The sequence below is a fragment of the Eptatretus burgeri genome, chromosome 7 (genome assembly GCF_056783735.1).
Source record: "Eptatretus burgeri isolate ZD-2024b chromosome 7, Ebu_testis_v1, whole genome shotgun sequence".
Taxonomy (NCBI): domain Eukaryota; kingdom Metazoa; phylum Chordata; class Myxini; order Myxiniformes; family Myxinidae; genus Eptatretus; species Eptatretus burgeri.
The window spans coordinates 25,088,900-25,109,751 of NC_140967.1; the positions used below are offsets into that span (position 1 = coordinate 25,088,900).

The following is a 20,852-nucleotide window of genomic DNA, read 5'->3' on the forward strand; positions in this document are numbered from 1 at the left end:
AAACCATGAACCAGCCACACTAAGTCCATGACTTCTTGCAAAGTCAAGGAACTTAGTGCTATTCTGGTTCATAGTTCCTGACCCATGGGGACCAACACACACCTCATAACCATCCCTATCAGTTCCAGTCGATGCATTGAAATCCCCCAAGACTAGAAGTGTATCTCGTCTGGGGCACTGATCAACCACAGACTCGAGTGTGGCGTAGAATGCATCCTTCACGGTGAGATCACTCGCCTCAGTCGGAGCATAAACAGAGACCAGGGAAATGACACCTAAGGAGTGACGAATCCTTAATCTCATAATATGCTCGTTGACCGGTGTTACCTCAATTATCATTGGGGTCAGCTTATTGGACACAGCTACAGCAACTCCTTGGGTATGTTAACCATCAGAGCGACCAGACCAATAGTAGGTGTAACCACCCACCATTATCTCGCCGCAATCCGGTCTCCGAACCTCAGAGAGAGCTGCAATCCCGATGTCCAAACGCTTGAGCTCAGATGATAACAGAGACAGGTGATCATCCTCTCTTAGGGATAGGACATTCCAGGCACCCACCCGAAGGGACCACCTCAGGTTAACCCAAAGAGACCACCATCTGGTGGACAACACCTCAGCACCACTCCGACACACTCTCCCGCAATCTGACCCAGGGATGTTACCCCGTGGTTTCCCTCCTATCATCAAAGGTTGGGGGTCCCAAAGGCTTTGACCCAATCCCGTCATCCGGTGAGCTGCCCTGCGAAGGGAAGCTGCACAGGAAGTACTCCAACGGAGTGGGTTTTCAGATTTTTTTGCGGAATGAAAGGTGTTACAGTGGCCGGAGTGCAAATCCTGCCACCAACCTCCTAATAAAAAAGTAACCCAACTGCAGGAGGACGTCCGCAGACACAATTGGGCACTAGATAAGGATGGCCGTTGGCTCACAAGGAGCTCCTCCACCTTTGACAGGTTTTGTTTTTAATCCTGCTGGGTGTCCATATCCAAACACCCTCCTCACCAGAAAACCTGGTGGGGGAGACGGTTTAGTCGCCGACAACCCGACCATGGAACAGGTTAGTACAGGTTTACATGGTACCTGTAGCAGATCACAGATCTAACCTGACCTGACTCCGCTGTCTCTCCTGGGTTTCTATCCCGACTCAACTATAGACTGATATCCCGGTGTTACACAGGCAGGGTGATTCATCAATGTGTGTCCCTCGGATGGACGTTCAGCTGGGCGTCACATCTCCCCCCCCCCTCCTCCTCCTCCTCTCCTCCCTTCACTTCCATCAATCCCCACTCCCTCTCTCACCATTCTGCCTCTCTCACCCCTATCCCACCCTTCTGCCTCTCTCACCCCTATCCCACCCTTCTACCTCTCACACCCCTATCCCACCCTTCTACCTCTCATACCCAATCCCTCTCTCTCTCTCTCTCTCTCTCTCTCTCTCTCTCTCTCTCTCTCTCTCTCTCTCTCTCTCACACCTCTATCCCCCTCTCTCTCCCTCCCTTTCATCCCTTCTCTATCCTTCCCCTCCCTCTTCTCTCCCTCTCCCCCACCCGCCCCCTCTAATCTACCCATCAGCGAAGCAACGGGTTGTATTTACTCGTGCATTAACATTCTTTAATTACACAGACCAATCAATAATAATTTCAAGCCAAAATTTATCTTCCCAGCAGATATCATATTTTGTCACTGTTGGAAAATGTAAATGAAGCAAAACCCAAATGGCTCACCAGAAATCCACCCCACCCATCCCCCCATCTGGAATTTTGTAATTTTGCTTTCATTTACCACCTCTATTGAAGCTATTGGAATGAATCATGAGGCATTCCACTTCACAAAGCAGTATGTCATGTGTTGTTAATACTTGACTCTCAACACAGCTACGTGGAAGAATCTAAGAGCTTTCACAAGGAGCATGAAGTTGTGATCAAGCACTTACAAAATTATATATCTTTGTGTATAATTACAGACAACTAGTATCCAGGTCCGAATTCGGATGTTCACCAAAATATCATCAATTCGTCTTTGACACACACCCAACCTGTGCACCAAATTTCATCCGAATTTGTCCATAACTTTTTGAGATATCCAGCGAACAGACAGAAAGACAGAAAGTCAGACAGACAGACAGACAGACAAACAGGGGTGAAAACATAACCTATACACTTTGGGAGCTTCAGGAGCTTCAGGATCATGAACAACAGTGAAAAGTAAACCACTACTATTACTACCACTACTACTACTACTACTACTAGTAAGTACTACTGCACCTGCAATTATTCCCACCTTCTGGTGGGGTTGCAGGGCAAAGTTTTTGGCCCAAGTCTTTCTCGACCTGACTGGATAGGCTTGACCATTCGACTGAAGAAGATTTGGACAGGAATTTGGAATTTATTCAGGGTGCCGGCGGTAATTTGCCTGTTCTATGCAAAAGACACAATGGGATCTTTAAAATCTGCCAACTAATGCCAGGAGACAGGACACCCGCCTTAACGTCCATCTGAAGGATGTCACAATTTGTGATGCATCGCCCTGCCGACAAAGTACAAATCCAGCGAATTACAGTCTACTCAGAAAACAAACTCAGACTAGACAGCTAAAAGTAAGTGAGCTGTGTCTGCACCATCCTGTCAGATAACAGGGAATGGCAAAGCATCTTGGGAAATGACAGTACAAAAAATATATATATAATATCCAATATCTTACAATAAAACGACAGGAACATGCACTGGGCATCACATGCTATCAGATTTTCTCGACCAGTACATGCTCCTAATTTCACGCAAGAACCAAATACGCCAAACGCAGTCGTGCTGTAATTGACAAGAGAAGACTGATCCAATGGAAGAAATGTGTGTTGGCTGACAAACCAACGTTATCACGCTGTTTCAGAATAATAGAATGGTCTGCGTGTAACAACAACCTCGATAATAATTGGACCCAAGATCCACCATTCCAAATGTTTCAAGGTGCTGGAAGAATGGTGATTGATTCGATTATGTTACAGGCCGATAACATCCTTTGTGTAGAGATATCTAAAAAATAACTTTAAAAAAAAAAATCGATCTGAGATCGACAAGCGTTCACTCTCCTCACGCTCCCCTGGCTTACCCTTGAGGATCACCCACAACTTACCCTTACCCCGTGATCCAATAATGGCCAGATTCTTTTCGGGCCACCATATGACCTTGACCTTCAACATTTAGGGATAGAGTGTAAATTAAGAAAATGTGTCCCCATCTAAAATTTACCCAAAAAAACCTGATAAACATGAAAATCAGAGGAAAACTATTCGAGTTATGATCAAAAAGGTGTTTTTTGTTAATTAAGTCACAATTCGAAAAAAAAGTCGGTCAAGGACACTAATCAAATGTCAGGTGCACAACTTCAGTGCAGCTCCACTATAATATAATGCAAGAACATGTTGGAAGGCCAAGCGGTCTTTGAAATTCTGCATTGGCAAAACTGAGCGACAAAAAGAAGTTGTTTTTTTTCAGACCGCCATTTCACCTTGACCTTTAACTCTGAAGAGATGTATCTATCTATAATTCCAGCAGTGTGTGTGTGTGTGTGTGTGTGTGTGTGTGTGTGTGTGTGTGTGTGTGTGTGTGTGTGTGTGTGTGTGTGTGTGTGTGTGTGTGTGTGTGTGTGTGTGTGTGACCGCTGTTTCTCGACAACCACTGGTCCGATCTAATTGAAACTTGCCAGGTATATTGCTGGGGACCTGAGGATGTGCCTTTTCAAGGTTTGATATTGATCGGACAAGTGCTTCCCAAGTTATGGCCATTTATTTACCAAACCAATGGGAAGACACGGTGTTGCGTGGGCGTGGCCGATGGGGAAGGGAAGCTCAGCCACGTTCCCCATTACGGGTTACAACGTACGGGCTTCCGGAGAGTGATGACTTCGTGTATTCTAATAGTTTCTCGATTTCTTATGCGCATTTATAGATAAACACAATAGCCCAAGTTATGATCGTTTTCATATTAGACGGTGTATAAATTTCGGGAACATCAGAGTGCTGGTATGCTCCGAACCAGGAAGTAAATTTTTTTTCTCTCTCTTCTCTTCTCTTTTTGTTTTTCCTTGCCACGACATTGCTTCTTCTTCTTCTTCTTCCTCTTTCGGCTTGCTCCCGTTAGGGGTCGCCACAGCGGACCAACTGTCTCCATTTCGCTCTATCCTCCACATCTTCCATTGACACTCCAACCACCCGCATGTCCGCCCTCACCGCATCCATGAACCTCTTCTTTGGCCTTCCTCTTCTCCTCCTGCCTGGCGGTTCCATCTTCAACATCCTTCTCCCGATATACTCCGTTTCCCTCCTGTACGCATGTCCAAACCATCTCAATCTCGCCTCTCTCACTTTGTCTCCAAACCGCCCTACCTGCGCTGTCCCTCTAATACACTCATTTCTTATCCTATCCATCCTCGTCACTCCCAACGAGAATCGCAGCATCTTTAACTCTGCCACCTCCAGCTCCGCTTCCTGTCTTTTTGTTAGCGCCACCGCCTCCAAACCATACAACATAGCTGGTCTCACTACCGTCTTGTATACTTTCTCCTTAACTCTTGCAGCTACCCTTCTGTCACAAATCACTCCTGCAACTCTTCTCCACCCACTCCATCCTGCCTGCACTCTCTTTTTCACTTCTCTCCCACACTCTCCGTTACTTTGGACAGTTGATCCCAAGTATTTAAACCAATCCACCTTCCCCACCTCAACTCCTTGCAACTGCACCATACCACCACCCTCCCTCTCATTTACGCACATGTACTCCGTCTTACTCCTACTGACTAAGATTCCCCTTCTCTCCAGTGCGTACCTCCACCTCTCAAGGCTCGATTCAGCCTGCTCCCTACTCTCCCTACAGATCATGATGTCATCCGCGAACATCATGGTCCATGGAGACTCCAGTCTGATCTCGTCCGTCAACCTGTCCATCACCATTGCAAACAGGAAAGGGCTCAGAGTCGATCCTTGGTGCAATCCCACTTTAACCTTAAACCGGTCCGTCATTCCTACCGCACACCTCACCGCTGTCACACTGTCCTCATACATATCATGCACGATCCTCACATACTTCTCCAACACTCCTGACTTCCTCATACAATACCACAACTCCTCTCTTGGCACCCTATCATAAGCTTTCTCTAAATCCACAAACACACAATGTAACTCTTTCTGGCCTTCCCTATACTTCTCCATCAACATTCTCAAAGCAAACATCGCATCAGTGGTGCTCTTTCCTGGCATAAACCCATATTGCTGCTCACAAATCATCACCTCTCCTCTCAACCGAGCTTCCACTACTCTTTCCCACAACTTCATGGTGTGGCTTAACAACTTTATCCCTCTGTAATTTCCACAGCTCTGCACATCACCCTTATTCTTGAAAATCGGAACCATTACACTTAATCTCCACTCCTCCGGCATCCTCTCACTTTCCAAGACTTTATTAAACAATCTGGTTAACAACCCCACTGCCATCTCTCCTAAGCACTTCCATGCCTCCACTGGTATACCATCTGGGCCAACCGCCTTTCCACTTTTCATCTTCTTCATAGCAGTCCTCACTTCATCCTTACTGATCCACCCCACTTCCAGATTCACTATTTCCACCTCTTCCAACCTTCTCTCTCTCTCATTTTCTTCATTCATCAGCTCCTCAAAGTACTCCATCCACCTTCTCAACACACTCTCCTCGCTCGTCAGCACATTCCCATTTACGTCCTTTATCACCCTAACCTGCAGCACATCCTTCCCAGCTCGGTCCCTCTGTCTTGCCAATCGGTATAAATCCTTTTCCCCTTCTTTTGTATCCAACTTCTCATACAGCTCGTCATATGCCTTTTCCTTGGCCTTAGCCACCTCTCTTTTTGCTTTTCGCCGCCACTCCTTGTACTCCTGCCGACTTTCTTCATCTCTCTGACTATCCCACTTCTTTTTCGCCAACCCCTTCTTCCTTATACTTTCCTGTACTTCCTCATTCCACCACCAAGTCTCCTTATCTTCCTTCCTCTGTCCAGATGTCACACCAAGTACCTTCCTAGCTATCTCCCTCACAACTTCTGCTGTCATTGCCCAATCATCCCACCCATCTTTACCACCATCCAACGCCTGTCTCACCTCCTCCCTAAATTTCACGCAACAGTCTTCCTCCTTCAGCTTCCACCATCTGGTCCTTGGTTCAGCCCTCACTCTCTTCCTCAACCTCACCTCTAAAGTCATCCTACAGACCACCAATCGATGCTGTCGAGCTACACTCTCCCCTGCCACAACCTTACAGTCACCAATCTCTTTCAGGTTGCATCTCCTACTTAAGATGTAATCCACCTGTGTGCACTTTCCTCCACTCTTGTATGTCACCCTGTGTTCCTCCTTCTTCTTGAAATACGTGTTTACCACTGCCATTTCCATTCTTTTTGCAAACTCTACCACCATTTGCCCTTCCACATTTCTCTTGTTGAGACCGTACCTCCCCATCACCTCCTCATCCTCTTTATTCCCTTCCCCAACATGTCCATTGAAATCTGCTCCAATCACCACTCTTTCATCCTTGGATACACTCTCCACCACTTCATCTAACTCACTCCAGAAATCTTCTTTATATTCCATCTCACACCCCATATGTGGGGCATATGCACTGATGACATTCATCATCACCCCTTCAATTTCCAACTTCACACTCATCACTCGGTCAGACACCCTCCTCACCTCCAATACCCTCTTGACATGATCTTCCTTCAGGATTATCCCGACACCATTTCTCCTCCCATCCACACCATGGTAGAACAGTTTGAAACCACCTCCAATGCTCCTCGCCTTACTCCCCATCCACTTGGTCTCTTGTACACACAGTATGTCCACCTTTCTTCTCTCCATCATATCAGCCAACTCTCGCCCTTTGCCAGTCATCGTCCCAACATTCAGAGTTCCAACTCTCACCTCCACACTTCTACCCTTCCCCCTCTCCCACTGCCTCCAGACTCGCCTTCCCCGTCTCCTTCTCCTCCTTCGCCCAGCAGTAGCACAATTTCCACTGGTACCCTGCTGACCACCGTACCGGTGGCGGTCGTTGGTAACCCGGGCCTCGACCGATCCGGTATGGAAATTCGTTTTGTTGTCCGCATAATGATTTGGCATAGGTTTTTACGCCGGATGCCCTTCCTGACGCAACCCTGGTCGCCTCTTACGACACACAGGCATATGGTACATCTATTCTAACCGGGGCATACACCGGGCCCAGTACAACTGGTGCTCATTTCGCCGACCTCGGAAGGATGGCAGGCTGAGTCAACCCCCTGGTGTTTTCGACTTGGTTTATATATATTTATTTATATATATATATATATATATATATATATATATATATATATATATATATATATATATATATATATATATACACATACATACATACATACACATACATATATTAATTCAGTGTCCCAACGGGGCTTGAACTCAGGACCTCTTGGGTCCCAAGCCACTGCCCTTACCACTGCGCCAACACCAGGCTATTCTTGCCACGACATTGCGAAAAGGTAAAATACGTTGGCGCTAATTGAATAGTTGGGTATTAAAATAAATTGCGAATAATCGGAACTGCGAATAATATCGAACTTCCGGGTCACGCACGTACGGGCACGTGAGAGCGAAGAAACGGCCTGTGTGGTTTATTTATTTATTATTATTATTTTATTTATTTATTTTTTACGGGCACGTAAGCGTCATGTAAATTAAGCATAAATGTTCCTTGCTCTCGGCTATCTCAAGAGGGCAATTTCGTTCTGATTGGACAAACCTTGGTTGAGTTTTGGTTTAAAATGTTAATCCATAATTAGGTCATGACCTTAAAATTATGTCAAGGTCAAAAAATTGTCAACTCAGCATACTTTCCATTCCCATTATTGATGCAAAATTTCATTCCGAAAGTCCCAGCAAGATCCGAGATACAGTTCGGAAATAGGCAGAAAAAAAAGCAGAATCCTCAATGGTGATTTAGTACTCGAAGGGGTCGAAACCTCCTGGGTACCATTAAAATTTGGGGGCACGAATTGGAGAAACAGTTATAAGCCTTCCCTTCTCCTATAGGTGGAGGCATAATAACACTTTTGTTCAGTACTCCCCCCCCCTCTCCAGCCAATTTTTTTAATATAAATAATTCTCCATTGAACTTTTGACATGTACTTCTTGTTATGCCATCATAGTACTTAACTCGCCATATTCGGGTTTCACTTAATTTGTCAAAAATAATTGGATGGATACTTTGATATTAATTAAAATCAAAACAATATTCTGAATTTCACGATTCATTTTGTCAAGTTTACATTTGTTCATTAAAACAGAATTTACCACCAAATCATGACAAAGATTTTTCCCGAAATGAGACTCAACTGGGTCAATAATTGGGATTCTGATACTAGAGTTCATGCTTGCATGTCACTTGATTATCGAAATCATGATCGGTTATCGGAACTGTATATAGCATGGACGTCACAAATCTGCCATGACTGTGCTGCAGTCTCTTTTAAAGATTATACACATTTTATTTACTTTATACAGGTGTCAAAACATCAGATATGGGTGTCAGAAGACTATATACAGGTGTCAGAACAAAATGCTGATAAATGCAGGCTGATGGTGTGTTACTGTATTCGATGACGACCCAGCGGATTGTCGCGTGTGGTTTTTGGGTTAAAGGAAGAGTGCATTAAAGTCTCGACACATGTTATGGTGATGTATTTACCAAAAAACGAAGCACTTTGCTAATGTTCTCCTTACTTGATAGATAAAATAACACTGCTGCTATGAAAACAATTGGCCCTGCCAGTTTTTGAGGGAAACACAATGGAGCTTTTAAAAGCCATGATGTAAGATGATTGTTCCGAAATACAAAGGGCTTATCATTGAACACTTGAGCACCACAGTAAGGCCTTCAGTGCTTCGCTCCAGACAAGCTGCCCTCTTGAGAGGGCAATGATATTCTCATGACTGTGATACTGCAGTTCGACCACCCCATATGGGGTTGTAGTGAGTGGAAAAGATTTGCTTTGTGTAGCCTGTGTGTGTGTAATGTATGTATGTATATATGTATATATATATATATATATATATATATATATATATATATATATATATATATATATATATATATATAAATATATATATATATATATATATATATATATATATATATATATATATATATATATATATGAGCCTGGTGTTGGCGCAGTGGTTTGGGCAGCGGCTTGGGATCCAAAAGGTCCCGAGTTCAAGCCCTGTTGGGCCACTGAATTAATACACCAGGGGGTTGACTCAGCCTGTCATCCTTCCGAGGTCGGCGAAATGAGTACCAGTGCACTGGGCAGGTGTATACCCCGGTTAAAATAGGTGTACCATATCCCTGTGTCGTAAGAGGCGACCAGGGTTGCATCAGGAAGGGCATCCAGCGTAAAACATGTGCCAAATCACTATGCGGATCATACGGATAATCCGCTGTGGCGACCCCGAACGGGAGCAGCCAAAAGAAGAAGGTATATATATATATATACACACATACACATATATATATCAGAGGATTATCCTCCTTTCAATGCAATATTCCCGACAAAGTCTTTAGATATGTTTCTGGACCACAGACGGAATAGTATGTGGCCTGATGATCAGGATGCAAGTAGCAATAGTGGGTGAGGTACATAGTTCAGGTATCATAACAGTTAAGGGGTACATGTTTGTCATCAAGACTGCAGTGTTTGCCTGACAATACGGCAATTTCAAAATGACGTAAACCACCCCAAAATGCTCAGTGCGGCATGCACAGAAACCTCAGGAAGCTGAAGAGATCTGGGAAAAATAAAATGTATTATGTGTCCGGAATAAGGATTGTTATTTGGAACGGCTCACCAAGTTTCTGAAAGATATTTGGAAAAGTACCTGAGAGAAAGGGCTGTGCTTCTGCACAACAAAAGACTTGGAGAACTTTCTCAGCTCACCGAACGGGCACCTGCTCGTACTGCAAACTCCTGACCAGGTGGGTCAGTGGAAGTGGAGTAGAGGGGCATGTGTTATACAAGCCCCTGATGAATTGCTTTCAGTGAATGAACTGTGTATCTGGATTAGGTTATTCTGGACAGCAATAGGAGGGACATATCTGGGGCTTGTGCATGTACAGGGTAAGTAAATTTACTTTTAATCATGTTGAGAGAGGGGGAAGGCTCTACAGGAGCTGTGAAGGCTGTTTTGAATATGTAATTTGTTTAGTTCCAGAGCCACAAGAGAAATTGTACTTTTTGCATCTATTGGTAAAAGTTGACCCGTGTGTGTGTGTGTGTGTGTGTGTGTGTGTGTGTGTGTGTGTGTGTGTGTGTGTGTGTGTGTGTGTGTGTGTGTGTGTGTGTGTGTGTGTGTGTGTGTTATATCCACGGCCAACACTAGAATGTACTACACCTCTCAAACACGGATATTTCTCGGACTGTATTCCTATATTTCCATGAGTCAGATTTGCATTCGGGAACAGAACAATTATGGTAAACCATTTTGAAATTGCCACTCTTTCCTTTAAATGCTGAAAATTATGTTTAAAAGACCATTTGAATTACACATTCAACGTTAAAAGTCCGTTTCTAGTGCCCGTTGAGCCAAACTAAATCACTGTAAACATACACACAGCGCATGCACAAAAGGTCTCATTGAGCATCCATACATCATTTTGAAAGTTGCGTGTTGAAAGCAATAAAATGCACACTGAAAAGAGAGGCACCTAATGCAGAAGGATATTTAGATAATGCACACCGATGTGAAGCTACAATATGCAATTTTGTTTTAAGACAATGTCCAGCCATCTTCCTCCCATGATCGCGTCTATTGTTCGGCCAGATGTTCAACCGCCCCCTTCCCACAACTCATATCTCTCTCTACCTCTCCATATCTATCTCTGTTTATTTCTCGATGATGAACCCGATGGATCATCGCTTCTGAAGGCAATGTGCAAAAGAAGCTAAATCAGGACATTGGAGGCTGCGTACTTTGCATGCCATTGATGAGACATCCCAAGATGCTATGATTCATTTTCTCAACCGCTCGTTTCCTTCCCACATGCATAATGAACACTTTTTTTTTTGCAAAATTCTATACAACACTTCTGCATTTCACTTAAATCCTGTGTGAACAAAAAGTTCACATTTTCTCTTTTGACCCTCACTGCACCGGGGAAAGCATGGTGGAGGAAGGGGGGGGGCATTGTGCCCCTAACCTCGACATTTTTCGCAATTTAATTTCGCAACCACCGGGGATTTCGAATTCTCCTTTGATGACTTTTTCCCCTCGAGTCCGGCGCACGTTTTGATACCAAAAAAGTCCAAATTGGACTTACCGTTCGGGTGTCACATGACAATTAATGGTCACATGTCCTACTAAAACGGCAACTATTGCATGTGTGACACATGTCGATAAGTGTTACATGCAGCAGGGTGTTGCTGATGTAAAATAATTGTCCAATTATCTATTCTGAGTATTTTAGCTTATTTCATGTATACAATGACCAGAATTGTAGATTTCTCTGAAGAATGCATAAAAATAGCATATTGCATAATTATTTCGGTAACAATTAGAAAGATTAACATATTATAAACCAGTTAATTAAACCATCATGTTCATTACATGATAATCTATGTGAATCCAAATTTTCAAGTTCATTAGACAATCTACAGCCGAGATCTGAGGGGGTGGGGCAAAGTACCCCCCCTCACCCCCAGGACACCTCAAAATCTCCCAGTGCAGTTTTGGTTAAATAGGTATTTCCAACACAAATCCATTCTTGCACCATATTTCACCTCTACAATGTTCTAAGAGTTATCGACAAGCTTGTACATTGATTATGCGAAAGACAAGGACGGTTTTGCACAATACACTGTTTGCTGTTCCAAGATGAACACATAGTGGATTGAATTAAAATTGATAATTCTAGCATGATGAGCTGTGTTCGTTTGTCCATTTTCTATACCAATGTCTTTGTAATTCATGGAAAAGTGCATTGATGACTGAATGTTCTTGTCCTACATCTAATACATACAGGCTTGACCAAGAGCTTCTGATCAGTGATAAAAATGTATAATTAAACAAAAATGAAGCAGTACCTTAAATCCAGCAATAGCCAGCACTCGATTATCCTGCCAACTTCAGTCGAATGCCACGTGGCCTAACCACCTTGTTCATGAAAGACTCGTGCCAAGAGTGCAGAGTCTATGAGCCTCTGATCCCACTTTAATGGGAAATGTCGGAAGGAGAGAATGAATTGCACGGACAATGAAATTACATGAATTGCACGGACAATCGACAAACACACACACAGTATTTGGAGTGTGAAACTGGGTGTCCAGCACAATGAGCCACGGAAAGCAAAACATGTCCAACCCAGGAAAGAACATAATTAGGAAACTATAGTTAAGAAAAACAGAGAATATGAGATTTTAACCTGGATTAGAGAGCATGATGAAGTAAGAGTTCTTGAGATAGGAAACTGAATTGAACAGTTTTGAATATCACCTTGGACCAAATTTTGAAAGTTTTAATTTCAGACTGAATATTTGGGGAAGGAAAGAGAGTGTCTCAAGTAGTGTATATGCGTAATGTGTGAAAGGGGTTATGGCGTGCGTGTGTGTGTGTGTGTGTGTGTGTGTGTGTGTGTGTGTGTGTGTGTGTGTGTGTGTGTGTGTGTGTGTGTGTGTGTGTGTGTGTGTGTGCACCTATCCATGTTGTATATACAGTGTTGGAAATCATGCAAAAAGAAGAAAAACTGGGTATAAAACGCAAATAACACCCGATATGATCCCATCTCACGTGTAACTCGAAGGGCACTCAGTAGAGCGTATACCTCCACCATGCAATGCCTGATCCATGAGAAAATATAGGGCCAAATAAATTTTTGAAATATCATGCTATATATCGTTTTTGGCCAGATCTCTCAATGGTGAAGAATCACTTCAAAAATTAAATAATTCTCGTATTCAGATCCAGATTTGAATCTTCACCAAAATCGAATCAATTAGTCCGTGCCAAACAGCCAACCTGTCCACCAAGTTTCGTCCGAATCCGTTGACAACTTTTTGAGATATCATGCTACATAACATTTTTAGCCCGATCTCTCAATAGTGAAGAATCACTTAAAAAAAAATTCTCGTAGTCGGATTCAGATCCGGATCTTTACCAAAATCTAATCAGTTCGTCCTTGTCACACCCCCAACCTGTCCCCAAAATTTCATCTGGATCAGTCCACAACTTTTTGAAATATCTCGCACACAAACAAACAAACAGACAGACAGGAAGGGGTGAAAACACAACTTCCTTCACCTTTGGTGGTGGAGGTAAAAATGAAATGCTCCATGGTACAGTCAATTGTTGATATCATACATTGGATATGAAGGACAAACAATGCGCACGCACGCGCGCACGCACGCACGCACGCACGCACACACAACTCATCATCGTAACAGGAATCAACTTGAACAGCACTTGGTAGAGCGGATACCTCCGCCAGGCTGAACAGTTTACATTTTGTATCCCAATGACAGACCGGATCTGCATCTGGATCTGAGCCAAAATCCAATCGGCTTGTTCTTGTCACTGTCACCAAACCAACTCATCCACCAAGTTTTGTCATACCTCGTACACAATATTTTTCAAACATCATACTATATATTGCTTTTAGTCCCATCTCTCAATGGCAAAGAATCATTTTTAAAGATTGAAAAATATTATTGTAACCACATCCAGATCTTCACCAAAAATCAAAACAATTCGTCATTGTCACACACCCAACTTGTCCACATAATTTTGTCATAAGCCGTCCACAACTTTTTGAAATATCTTTCCTATATGGGAGCAATTTGTGTGTGTATGTGTTTGGATGTCGCCGTTTTTCCCAGAGAAGACTGAACAGATCTTTGTCAAATTTTCAGAGGTTAGTCAGTGAGTGCAAAGGAGTGATTTGGTCCAAGACTCCAATTGCAATGGTAGCTCACATAATGCAGCATTCGGTTGTTCAGCCAAGTAATTCATCACTGCTTAGTTGTTGGCATGGTTCACTGTCTCCCAGGCTTAACTCACCAGGACGGTAAAACAATTCTGGGCGCGAGGATCTGGCCCGAGTGCAGGGTTGTAGTGGGTATCCGTGGTCTTTCGGGACACGCTGCCCTCTTGGAGTTATCCGGAGGTGATGTCCATAATGATCGATATTCTCATTCTCACATTCATTCATTCCCACTCTCTCTCTCGGTATGACACAATAAAGGACACAGTGCAGACTTGTACAGATATAAAGAACTTCTACAAAGAGAGAGACAGAGAGACAGAGAGACAGACAGAGACAGACAGACAGACAGACAGACAGACAGAGAGAGAGAGAGAGAGAGAGAGAGAGAGAGAGAGAGAGAGAGAGAGAGAGAGAGAGAGAGAGAGAGAGAGAGAGAGGAGACAGAAAGAGAGACCAAAAGTGGTGAAATCCTTACTATAATTCACGGACCGGTATGCAATGATATTGGTGAATTATATGCTCACTTGATTGGTTGTATTCATCTGCCTTGGCATGTTGTGCGCATGCGCTAAATCGTGCAGTCGTCCCTGGGAACCTGAATCAATTTGTGTCTGTCGTCGTAACATGGAGTCAGAGATTTGGGAATTTCTTCATCAATGAGGCATACAGGTAGGCCTTTGCCAGGTAGACAGTGTGGGTTTTAAATAAATGCTTCTGCCCGGTTTTATATGGAACCTGGTGGTTCAAAAGAAAATTATACTGTTTGGGCACATTTTATCGCACACCCCTTCCCTGCCCATTACACTGCCTTCCCTTCCCTTCCAGAGAAAAAGTTTCAGAGAAAAAGTTGTATTTTGGGACGGATGGACGACGTGCCATCCCATAAGCTAACTGGATCTGTGTTCCAGGTGAGCTAAAAAAAAAAAAAAACTCACTCCTCTTTGCACTTGTGAAATCATGACATTCAAAGACAAAGTACAGTGCGTGTACAATAACAGGTTTGTTTTCCGATTCATGTTCAAAATATAACATTCAATTTGAAGAAGTTGTCCCTCCATCATAAACAGACTTTTGAAGACAGATGGATGGTGGAATGGAGACTTCAACCAATTGCTTAACCCCGCTTTTCGCTTCGTGTGCATGGGGTAAAAATTGGTGTATTGTGTGCCGCTTTCAGAATGCATGTTATTGGAGCAATATTTTTTGAAGATACTGATTCGTTTGGTGAGAACATGATGAAGAATGATTCATCTGAGCACATCACATTTCTTTGCTGCTCTGTAGTCCATTGCCTGGACTCGCAAACGTGCATAGCCAGAGCGGTTTGCGCACTGCAACCCGAGTATGGTTTCCTGCTCTGCGGAGTTCTCAGCGGACCGTTTTTGACGACACTAACTACTCACGCCCAGGTTGATATTTACAGTCAATTGATCTGATGTTGCTCGCCTGCTTTGCTTTGCACTTCAAATTAATGCATGGATATCACGATTCTGGAGTATGGGCTTCCGCCCACTGTTGCCCTTTGATGACGATGTCTTTCCCTTGAAGTTCCATGCAAACATCACCTTCGACACCGTTGCTTGTGAAACATCAACAAGTGAATGACTGAAATTTTATTATAACCCTCTCCTGAACAGTGCTTCTCCACCACTTTATGTCTGACTTCTTTTGAGAGCTCCTTGGGCTTCATATTCAATGCCTTGTTAGTTGACCAAGTAAGTTGCACCTAAAAACTACTTATATAAGTGGAGGAGCTAAAATTTTAAGTTAAACCACTGATTACATACAGGTGAAACCTATTACACATATTTTGTAACCTTTCAAACAAACAATTTACTCGTCAAGTGATTTTAGATTAATTGGGCAAAGGGTTTGAATACTTATGCAACTGAGAATCATCTGATTTGTCTCTGTTAATCAAACTTGTTCACATTTTATCTGCATGTTCTTGCTTTATCACTTTGGAGTAGTTTGAGAAGACTCCACTTGCTAAATTTGATTTGAAAGCATCATAAAATAAGCTCAGGTGGCATCAAAACGTGACAACTTTGGAGGAGGGTGAATACTTTTGCAGGTCACTGTATATATATATATATATATATATATATATATATATATATATATATATATATATATATCTATATATATATATATATATATATATATATATATATATATATATATATATATATATATATACACACACATATGTTGTATTGTTGGCATGGTTCACTGTCTCCCAGGCTTAACTCACCAGGACGGTAAAACAATTCTGGGCGCGAGGATCTGGCCCTCTTGGAGTTATCCGGAGGTGATGTCCATAATGATCGATATCGATATATCTTGCAGATATATATATATGTATGTATCTCTGTATCTCTCTCTCTATATATATATATATATATATATATATATATATATCTATATATATATCTCTGTCTGTCTCTCTCTCTCTCTCTGTCTCTCTCTCTCTGTCTTTTTCTCTGTCTCTCTCTCTCTGTCTCTCTCTCTCTGTCTCTCTCTCTCTGTCTCTCTCTCTCTGTCTCTCTCTCTCTGTCTCTCTCTCTGTCTCTCTCTCTCTCTGTCTCTCTCTCTCTGTCTCTCTCTCTGTCTCTCTCTCTCTGTCTCTCTCTCTGTCTCTCTCTCTGTCTCTCTCTCTGTCTCTCTCTCTGTCTCTCTCTCTCTGTCTCTCTCTGTCTCTCTCTCTCTGTCTCTCTCTGTCTCTCTCTCTCTCTCTCTCTGTCTCTCTCTCTCTCTCTCTGTCTCTCTCTCTCTCTCTCTGTCTCTCTCTCTCTCTGTCTCTCTCTCTCTCTCTCTCTCTCTCTCTGTCTCTCTCTCTCTCTCTCTCTCTCTCTCTCTCTCTGTCTCTCTCTGTCTCTCTCTGTCTCTCTCTGTCTCTCTCTGTCTCTCTCTGTCTCTCTCTGTCTCTCTCTGTCTCTCTCTATATATATATATATATATATATCTCTCTCTCCAGTCCTCCTCCTCCTTCCTATCCTGATATATTTCAATATCGTCGTCTTCCTCCTCTTGTCACTCTGCCGCTCCTCTTCATCAACTCATTGTCAACAATATCTTCCTTTTCCTCAATCTTAATCTGCAGTATTTCCTCTCAACACCATCTTCATAACTTCCACGACATATCAATTCATCGTAGATATTGTTCTCTCCCACATTCACTTTCATTCTCCCAACATCATTCGGAGTTTTCTTCTTTTCACACTTTTGGTATCCCGAGCTTTGCATTCATTCATTCATTCATTCATCCCATACCTTGTGGAGTTTCCACATGCCACCGAGCGCCTTCACATCGTGCTTGTCGTGCCGACCTTCCTCCAAGCACTGGTAACACACTGGCGCCTTGCAGTGCGCACAGTACATGCTATGATGTTCCAGCTCGTGCTCCGTGCACGTGACCACCTTGCGAGCGGCGGGACGCCTTGCCGCGCGACCTTGCGCCGGGGGCACGACCCTATGCTGGGCGAGAGGACCCCGCGCGGGGTGACAGCGTCGGAGGCACGCGTCGCAGTAAAGCACGTCGCACTGCTCGCACATGGCGCTCGCCTCCTGCATGGAGCTTTGGTCGCACAGCTGGCATTTCAGCGTGGCGGAGCGGGTCTGCTGGAACCTCTCCACCACCGCCTCCAACACGCGGTTGCGCGGGAAAGCCCGGAGTCCGCGCTCGTCGAGCACGAGGCTGCGGTGGCACTGCGGGCACGTGAGGCACGCGTTCCGCTGCACGGGGACCGGAGGGAACACCCTCACTCCGTTCGGGGACAACTTGGCGGCGCCACCACTCGCAGGACCCGCCGAACCGGGCGTGCTCACAGCGCCGGGTGTGCCGGGCGTGCTGAGAAAGCAGCCGTACGAGCCGTACCCACTGTCCGCCTCGCTGTACAGGCTCATCTTGTCCAGGTCCAGGTAATCGTAATCGGAACCCGCAGACGCACGGTTCGGAAGGGGCTCGCCTTCGGGTGTCCGTACGAGGATGTTCCGAGCACAAGCCAAGCACAGGTTGTGTGAACATGGCAGGATGACGGGGTCGCGGTACAGAGCCCCACACACTGGGCACTTGAGCTCCTCTTCCATATCGTCCATCAGGGCCGGAGATACGCGTCTTCGATGCTCCGGATGCTCAAATCGGTGATTGAGCCAGGGAAGACGGAGGAGGCACGATAGCGCGGAAATGGAGGAGGATGAGATTGATTGGTGAGAGCGGTGGAGAAGATTCGGAGTAGGAGGTGCAGAATGAGAGATGAAGAAGAAGAGGACGAAAGATTCCGCAGCGGTGAGGGAAGGGTTCGCGGTTATGTCGAGTACCCGGGATGTAACCGGGTGTGTGGACATCGAGATCTTGCTGGGCTGACACTTCTAAACCTGAGGGGATGCTGCTGTGAGGAAAAAAAAAAACCCCACAGCCATCGAAGGAAAACCCCAATTGTCGTCGTCGTCGTCGATATAATTGTTACACATAAAATCTTATTAAAATCGACCTCTATTTGGAAGACTCACCGACTCAAGATGGATGTATTCTCCGTGAAAAATCGGCTTGCGTGCTTTGACGACGTTAAAGCCGAGAAAAGCCGTTCCTGAGGACGAGCTGTTCGGTCGGTCTGAAGGGAGTTTTCCAAAAAAGGATTTTGTTTTGTGTATTTATCACATCACATTAACTGTGTATATTATTATTACCACATTGTGCTATCACTTGGATTGTGAGAATTCTCACAGCTGAACCCTAACTGGCTCACGATGCGTGAGAAGCCAGGTTCACACACACAGGGAACCATGGCGCAGGAGGAGGCCGTTCGGCACATCAGGCCTGAAGCTGCACCAACCCCAGTATCATCACCCATCGAAGCAGCCTGGTGTTGGCTCAGTGGTTAGGGTGGTGGCTTGGGATCCAAGGGTCCTGAGTTCAAGCCCCGTCAGCCGCTGAATTAATATACCAGGCGGTTGACTCAGCCGTCATCCTTCTGAGGTTGGCGAAATGAGTACCAGTTCCAGTGTGTGTACTGGTAGAGGGGCACTGCATCAGCGACACAGTTGCGCTTCAAGAAATGATAGCTACCCCGGCAGCTAAGCTGCCATACGACCACCACCATCACCCATCCACACACAAGCTACCCACCATGCACACAAACAAATTAACCCAAACCCTCATTTAAACTTGTACACCGTCTCCACCACAACTACCTTTCCAGGGAGACCATTCCATGTGTGAAACCACTCTGACTGAAAGACCCCTTACCTTAAAACTGTGCTCACTCTCATATTCTTTTTTACCCTCAAGCTTTGTGGCCTTTTTTTTTGTATACCTTGTCGAGGCTCGTTATGAGAGCTAATACACAACGCACAGCAAGGAGGGCACGAGACAGGAGGGGCGGGAGTGGGAAGTACGAAACAGTGGGGAACAGAGACATTAAGAGATCTGTGGAAGGGAGAGGGATGGGGCGAGGAACATGGGGAGCACAAGATGGACTTTACAGGGACTTTCAGGAAGGAAAGCAGGGAATTTGAAGGAGGTGGGTTTGGGGTGGATTAACGGGGGTAGAAAAGATCAAGGATTTGGGTTGGGGGTGATAAGAGGTGGTGGTGAACAGCTGTTTTGAAGGCCTGGAGGGAAGAATGGGATTGAATAGAGTGAGGGAGTTTATTCCAAAGGCAGGAAAAAAAGAGGAATGAAAGAGTGAAGGTTGGAAGTTCGTGATCATGTCCACACACTTCATTATCTAAAACATCTCGATCAGATCCCCTCGTAATCACCTCCTTTCCAATGTATAAAGACCTGTCTCCCTCCAACGTTTTTCATAGCTTCGGCGAGTGAGCCTTGGAATCAAATCCAGTAGAAAATGTAGAAAATCAATCTGTAGAAAATTAATTGAAAGGCACAAATCTGCTGCATACAGTGTTAATAATTGAACACAACCCTTTGTATCGGTACCATTAATAACTGCAAACATCCCACATGTGATATATATATATATATATATATATATATATATATATATATATATATATATATATATATATATTGCTGCTGGGGTGGCCGGCCCAGGTTAACCCCCGGACCAAAATTGTGGTGCCAGGCGGTTAACACCGACAGCCCCCGGGAGGCCGAGCAGTTCCTTATTAAGAGGAAGCTGACACATTGATCCTCGGACATTTTAACACTTACTCGAAGGGCATAGCGGACGGGCAGAGGAGCATGGCACAGGAGCACGGCACCAGGATAGCACAAGGGGGTTTATCCTTGAACCCACTACATTACCCAAATACAGTTTCTTCAAAATGAACACATTGAATGAACATACACAAATATTTACAAGACGATAATTCAAAAGGAAATAATAAAAACAAGTCTGGAGATGGCGATGGTTCACGAGCGGTATTTGACGATGTAGATTGTTTCAGAAGTCAAGGATGAGACAATGTGATAATTTTTGACCAAGTTATAAAAATGATCAACATGATGTGGTATGAGTGACAGGTTATTCGCTGCAAAATGTCGAAAACCCGGTTTCGTTCAACAACTTACAAAATTTGACCTTTGCATAATCTTTAAAGGTCACAAAACAATGTTGTGGACATTAAAATAAGGAAACAGGATACGTGCTATAGCTTATTGGAGTTAGTTCATCGAAGAAGGTCGAAAACCCGGCTTGATTCCCACAACTTTGAAAATTTGACCTTTGTGAACTTTAAAGGTCAAAGGTCAAGGATTATGACCTTTGGTGCAAAACTTCCTCTGGAACATTCCAGGAACAATATAACGTCATATAGCCTATATGGCATTTCGCACTCCTCGGATAATCCATACT

General features: G+C 44.1%; 1 protein-coding gene across 5 annotated transcripts in view; it reads right to left on the bottom strand.

Annotated features, from left to right (window-relative positions):
- Positions 1–18,831, bottom strand: part of LOC147022837 (E3 ubiquitin-protein ligase TRIM9-like) — a 132,704-nt gene extending 113,873 nt beyond the window's left edge. The window contains exon 1 of one of the 5 annotated variants that reach the window (XM_085887707.1): positions 17,308–18,815. In XM_085887707.1, the coding sequence (XP_085743833.1) occupies positions 17,308–18,381 (1,074 nt within the window). In that variant the 5' untranslated portion in view covers positions 18,382–18,815. Of the gene's footprint in view, positions 1–17,307 lie in introns of all 5 variants that reach the window. The other 4 variants (XM_085887706.1, XM_085887709.1, XM_085887708.1 and 1 more) reach the window with 4 other exon arrangements.
- Positions 18,832–20,852: the final 2,021 nt, after the last annotated feature.